Source organism: Arachis ipaensis, chromosome B07 (genome assembly GCF_000816755.2).
Source record: "Arachis ipaensis cultivar K30076 chromosome B07, Araip1.1, whole genome shotgun sequence".
NCBI classification, from domain to species: Eukaryota; Viridiplantae; Streptophyta; class Magnoliopsida; order Fabales; family Fabaceae; genus Arachis; species Arachis ipaensis.
In genome coordinates, this window is record NC_029791.2 from 56,996,534 (window position 1) to 57,003,434 (window position 6,901).

Here is a 6,901-nt window from a genome sequence, read left to right on the forward strand (position 1 = left end):
TATTTATAGTAGAGCATAAACCGCTGGATCCCTTCCACGGTTTATGCTCATTGTACACTCTAACAGAAACCGTGGAACCCCTACCACGATTTTTATGCATTTCCCTTTTTAACGTAAACCGTGGAATCCCACCCACGGTTTACATGCATTCATAATCCGTGGTACTCATTCCACGGATTATATAGAGTTATGAAAAATTGCATTTTCGTATCAAAGATTTAAAAGTTGTAATTTGGTAATATTAAAATTCTATTATTTTATTTTGGTGAATTGTCCTTAAAATTATGCATAAAAATAAAGAATACTTTAAATGTAATTTTTTTATTTCTGATTCAAATTAAATACTGTTAAAAATAAATAAATAAATTTAATAATATTTATAAATATTTAATTTATAAATAATATTTTTAAATTTTTATTTTGATTTTTTNAATAAAAAAACGCTGGAACGCTAGTAAATTATAAAACGGCTCTATTTTTTATATCTTAAAAAAACCAAAATATCGTGTCATTTTCAAATGAAAACAAAAACATAAAAACCTCTCAGCACCTAATGAAAACAAGAGTCAGAGGTCATAGGTTCGTAGAAATTAGGGGAAAACATTGAGAAACTGATTCCGATTGAAGACGCCCCGAAACAAATCCGAAATCGGAAGAACATTGATTCAACGGGGTGTTTAACTCGGAACAAACAATCACCATTGTTTTCCTTTTCACACCTATGACCTTTGGATCTTAGATTTTTGGTACTTATTTCGAAAAAAAAGGAAAGAAAAAGTCGAAATTGGGATCAGCAATGGATAGCATAATGAGCAAGCTTCGTAATCTTGACGCTTACCCTAAAATCAATGAGGATTTCTACAGCAGAACACTTTCCGGCGGCGTCATTACCCTTGCTTCCTCCGTTCTCATGATCTTGCTCTTCATCTCCGAGCTTCGTACGCCGTTAATTCCTCCATTAATTTCTGTGTCCTTTTCTTTTTCTTTATTTAATGTCACTGGATTTTTGTTTTTATTGTTTTTGTGTTCAGGATTGTATCTGCATGCTTCAACTGAGACAAAGCTTATTGTGGATACTTCTAGAGGTGAAACGCTGCGTATCAATGTAACGTCCTTTATCTCTTTCTCAATACCCTTCATTTTTTTTAGGAATGTTTGTTCTCACAGGACTGTTATTCTTATCTTTTGTAAATTCAAGTGCTTTGTTCTTTTTGTTTAAATTTGACTTATTTGGTTGTGTAATGTGAACGTAGTGTTAGGTTTGTTTGTTGCATAGAGTAATTGGTCTCTTCGTTTTTTTTTTTTTTTTGGACGTGCAGTTTGATGTTACTTTTCCTGCCCTACCGTGCTCGATGCTCAGTGTTGATGCAATGGACATTAGTGGAGAGCAACATCTCGATGTAGTAAGTACCATGAAGAAAAGAAGTTGTTTTTAGTTTAGTTTGTTAGTGCTTGCGCAGTTAAGGTTTTTCACTAGACTAGAGTAACGAATGTTGGGTTATCAGTTGTTTAGATGTCATGCGCTGCCTCTTGCTTGATTTCTGACAACTTTATATGTCTTTGATGTAACTCACAGAGACATGATATAATCAAGAAAAGGTTAGATACTCAAGGCAATGTAATAGGTACAAGGCAAGATGGAATTGGTTCTCCCAAGGTAAGATGTTTTATTGTTCATATTTTGATATTGGGTTGTTGATAAACTTAGGGTCTTTCAGTTTTATTTTTGTGCTTTCTTATTAAACAACTTGCTAAGCTTAGCAAATTTTAACCATCCCATGTGGTCATGCCTTATCTCATGTTCGTTGTTGACTCCATAAGATACATTTTGCTTTTTAGGATTTTCACTTTTCTGGATTACATTAGTGGTGGTGCCTTTTGTTTTTCTTAATTTATAGTAGTTTATAAAAAAGATATAATTCTTGAATACATTTCTACTACGCTTTCGTATAATGTTTATTTGCGCAGATTGAAAATCCCTTGCAAAAGCATGGAGGCAGGCTAGAGCACAATGAGACTTATTGTGGTTCCTGCTATGGGGCAGAAGAGGTATGCCTGATTTAAAATTAGGTGTCCGAAGTTATGGTTTATAAGGATGTCGTGAATTTAATGCCTTGTTTTATGTATTGATTATTGGACTATAGAGTGGAGTTTTTGTTGGCTAGGTCGCATACCAAGGAATCTGTTTTTTTTATTTTATTTACTTTCAATACTGTATGCTCCCAAAAGTTTAGGGGCATCATATGTTTGTTCTGGAAAAACTGCTTTTAATTAGGCAGCTGAATTAAGGTCAAGTCCATGCAGTTTTCTTCCCATCTTATCCTAGGTTGCGAGGTAAGCCGTTACAAAACTTGGAAGGTTGTTGCCTAGAGACAGCCTTTCTATCATCTCTAGACCCTCACTCTACCGGGATAGAACCTCATGCACTAGGCTGCTATCTTAGCTTAGGTTTTTCCAGTTCAGGTTTCATATTGTTTCGAAATGTTCCTTGCATCACGAGTTTGATGATTCCTTAATCTTGGACTCTATTCGTATTTGCAGTCAGATGATGATTGTTGTAATTCCTGTGAGGATGTTCGTGAAGCATATCGGAAAAAAGGTTGGGCAGTCTCAAATCCAGATTTAATTGATCAGGTTTGTCTATATGAATGCATCAACCACAATTATGTTCGCCAACATCCATGTAAACGGCAAGTGGCATTGTTCATATTTTATATTTATTTGTATATATTAGAATCCCAAATTTCACATTTCTTCTGGCTGCTTGCATTATAGAACAGGCTTTGTAGTAATAAAATAATGGAACTCCAAAGCTGTGATCCATTTGTGATGTTGTGCTTATATATGTTGTATTTGGAAATTCCAATTAAAATAGTTTCTACAGCTTGTGTTGGAGGAAGTTAAGTTAACAGCATTTTTATGGAGATGGTTCACTACCTGGTATTCATCATCAAATAAACTGCATGTCCTAACAGATCTCTTCTCTCCATTGTAATTAGATGCTTACTGTGTTGTTTGGAATTAACTGGTAACTGAAAATTTATAAGATGAGCTTGTTCTTGAACCTTCCATAGTGCGGTAGTCATGTCTTTTATTGATCACTATACTTCGGTTTGGGTTGTAACTTGTAAAATATGTGGAAATGGTGAATATGATAACCAAAATGGTTATGTAAACATTCCTTGGCCACAGGCATAAAGCTGTTTGATAAAGATGATATCCAACAACTAGTTTTGCAGTTAACATCCTGTGGCATTTTGTTGGAATCTGCATTATTCCCTGATGTTTATACTCTCAGAACAAGGTCAAGGCACTAGTATACTTAAGGACAGATATTGTTTTCCTTGGTGACTTTCACCTTGAATTTGTGAATAAATGCCATGTGTTCATTCAAATTAACTTGCTCCATGGATGCTACATAGTTTTCCTTTTATTTTCCCCTTCTTCTAGTATTTAGCATAAATATTTTATTGTATTTCTCTAAGCTGTATCTTCAACAATGATCTGCATTTTATGAATTTTTTTTAGTTCAAATAACAATTCTAAAATTAAATTGTTAATTTAGTTTGGTGCTTATTTGTTGTATGTTGTACATTACATAGTGCAAAAGGGAAGGATTCTTGCAAAGAATCAAGGAAGAAGACGGTGAAGGATGCAACATATATGGCTTCTTGGAAGTAAATAAGGTGGCAGGTAATTTTCATTTTGCTCCGGGCAAAAGCTTTCAGCAATCTGGTGTACATGTACATGATCTGCTGGCTTTTCAAAAGGACTCGTTTAATGTAAGAGCTGATCTGTTTACCTTGCATACTTTTTGGTGAACTAATTGCAATTTATACTACGCATGATCTGGAAATATAATTTTTTTTAATCAATCATGACACTTCATATTTCAAGAGACTAAATAGTCTTACATGTGATACAGTTAAGTCACCACATCAACAGATTAGCTTTTGGTGATTATTTTCCTGGTGTGGTGAATCCTCTTGATCGGTGAGCTTCTTTTGTTCTGAAAAAAACCCTCAAATCCTATTAAAATTTTGTAAAAATTGACTTTTGAAATTATATAATTTGTCACCTTATGAATTTTCAGTGCACATTGGACTCAGAAAACACCAAGTGGGATGTATCAATATTTTATTAAGGTTAGATTATATATCTGCGTACTCCTAATTACTAACTTCGATTAAGATTAGGGTTAGAATAAATTGTCAAATTGCTATGTGGAGTAAATCAATATCCAATATACTTCATCATTGTATTTCCTTGTGTGCTTTATGAATGAATTAACTAATTATTTATTCCTGAATTCGTTAACTCTGGAACCTGGATAGCTTTTAAGTAATGTATACATGTGGACTTCCCGTGGTTCAAAATTATGCTTATCCCTCACGTTATGTGTGATGTGGCATGTTTGTAAAATAAAAATGAATGGAACAGAAATTCAAAGTTCAGAAGGCTGTTATCTGTTATGTTTATCAAAGAAAGATGGAAGTTTGGAGTTTTGTTTTTTTTATTTTTATTTTTCTTGGAGGAGAAGAAAAAGAAGGGGGGGGGGGGGAGGGGAGGGTTTTGTAGTTGAAGCTAAGGACAAGAAGATTTTCTCTGATAGCCTTGAAATTGTAATTTCTTGTTAAGTATCTAAAGAAAGTGGGAAACTGCACTTTAAAAAAGCTAGCTATTAAAGGAGAAGCACCACTTTCTTTAGATACAATATCAAGCATCCTACACTACTGAATGTGGGACTTTGGGCACCCATAATACCCAAGTTCCTAACAATACACTGCCCCTGGAGACTGGAGAGCCAACATCCACAACGTCTTCACTCTCAACGCTGACCCATTGGTAGCCACTTTGCTACCGGCTATTAGTATTTGGTATTCACCTTAATCCAGACTATAGGTAGCCCTCTCCATGGTGCCGACAACCTTGCTCTGTTACCATTGTTAAGTGCTTAAGAAAAGTGAGAAACCACACCTTAAAAAAAACTAGCTATTGAAAGGGAAGAACCACTCTTTAAATATAACATCAAGCATCTCATACTACCCGATGTAGGATTTTAGGCACCCCATAATACTCAAGTCCCTAACAGTTCGTCTTCTATCTCTGATTGGGGGGAAGGCATGCTATGTCCATTCCCACTTTTTTTCTCTACTACCTATTTCTTACCTACTTTCTAGTTCCATTCTATCAATTGGCAGCATTAGACCTCCCGATTTAGGAACCCTATACTACATGAATGAAAGCAGAGTATGTAGATGCAATTTATCGGATATTAAGATATTGTAGATTCTTGGACTGGACCAAGATAAAGCTTAGGGTTAATGAATGGACTCTATAAGATAGAACTGCTTTGAGGGGGTGTACTCACATTTGCTTTCTGGAAGTAGCATAATCCAAATGTTACTTGGGCAGGAACATTGATGTATGTGATCAAATCCATCCGATAAGAATATAAATGATGAACCTGTCCTTGTCCAATATAAGGAAGAAGAATATAATGCATGAATGAATCTTAGAAACCTCAACCAAGAGCAATTTATTCTTGCTTCTGTTTGGGAAAAAGAAAGCAGAATTGTAACATTCATTTTTACATCAGGATATATGCACAGTTTATATGTTTTGTTTGCTGAATATTGTCTTTTAAAAGGGTACTTGATTTTGTTATTCTTGTTGCAACATGTGAAATATTGCATAACCAGTGTCTTTTTCGTTGGAAACTTACCAAATTTTGATTCTTGTCGTCCCTTTCATGCTGTCTCTCAGGTTGTGCCTACTGTTTACTCTGATGTGAGAGGACATACTATCCAAACAAACCAGGTTATTGAACTTATAAATACCACTTTTCACTGATTTTTGCATTCTAACAAGGAAAGCATAATGAAAACTAGAATTTCTTCATGTAGTTCTCTGTGACAGAACACTTCAAGACTGGGGATGTGGGCCGATTCCAGTCCCTTCCCGGAGTTTTCTTCTTCTATGACCTTTCTCCAATTAAGGTGGATTCATACAATATATTATAGTTAATATTAATATTATATCTGTTCAACTGAAGTTGAAATATGTTATATTAAAATCAGTGGTTGCAACTAGGCGCTCTGTTTTTCTCAGTACTCCTCACCCTCTCTGCATTCCTTTGTGTTATCTTTCGACATGTTGTAGGTTACCTTTACAGAAGAACCTGTCTCATTCTTGCATTTCCTTACTAATGTCTGTGCCATAGTTGGAGGTAAAAACAGATCTTCAGCTACTCTTCTCTACTCTTGTATTTTAAAATACGTTCAGGACATGAATAAAATAATTTGTCGGGATCTTGTCACATCAATGCTTTTTGTTCTCTTTTTCCATTCAGGTGTTTACACTGTATCTGGAATACTAGATTCGTTTATCTATCACGGTCAACGGGCTATCAAGAAGAAGATGGAACTTGGTAAATTTAACTGATAAGCACGTCCCTTAAATGTTGTATCACCACTTTGCAGTGCATGGTTCTTCCCAAGACAATCTATTGCAGAGAAGATCAACTGTTGAATAGAATTCCCCTCGGGGTTCCATGAGTACTCACTTTCAGCAAAAAGGATTTTGCACTTGGATCATGTCATCGGTTGAAATGCAATGCTTGAACATGACATGTGCGGCAAATGCCACATTGCCAATGAATTATGTCTTTCTTGAAACAGCTGTGATGATGTGAATAACTGAATATTGCATATTTTGTGGAAAGTATTGGGGTTTATACCCGGGTTGTTTTGAGTTTGGAGTTCCGAGGGAGGGGAAGGGAGGGAAATAGCCAAATAGGGGGGTTGGCATTCTTTTATCTCATTTTCCCAAAACAATCTAATTCAATCAACCGTCTTTGGAAAACTATTAATTCAGCATTGATGATCTAAAATGAGGAAGA

The 6,901-nt window shown here is 35.2% G+C and overlaps 1 protein-coding gene across 1 annotated transcript; it reads left to right on the forward strand.

Annotated features, from left to right (window-relative positions):
- Positions 517-6,875, forward strand: LOC107609154 (endoplasmic reticulum-Golgi intermediate compartment protein 3). The gene is made up of 13 exons (XM_016311002.2): positions 517-938; positions 1,032-1,105; positions 1,320-1,403; positions 1,577-1,657; positions 1,969-2,049; positions 2,542-2,634; positions 3,603-3,782; positions 3,926-3,993; positions 4,094-4,145; positions 5,767-5,820; positions 5,907-5,999; positions 6,163-6,229; positions 6,353-6,875. The coding sequence occupies exons 1-13, from the start codon at positions 797-799 to the stop codon at positions 6,442-6,444; spliced, it is 1,161 nt and encodes a 386-aa protein (XP_016166488.1). The 5' UTR covers positions 517-796; the 3' UTR covers positions 6,445-6,875.

Bases quoted from the DNA above. Each gene is read 5' to 3' on its own strand.
- LOC107609154 (XM_016311002.2), top strand. From the start codon at position 797: ATGGATAGCATAATGAGCAAGCTTCGTAATCTTGACGCTTACCCTAAA. The intron at 1,106-1,319 runs GTAACGTCCTTT...TTGGACGTGCAG, and splicing joins GTGAAACGCTGCGTATCAAT to TTTGATGTTACTTTTCCTGC. The intron at 6,000-6,162 runs GTGGATTCATAC...GACATGTTGTAG, and splicing joins ATGACCTTTCTCCAATTAAG to GTTACCTTTACAGAAGAACC.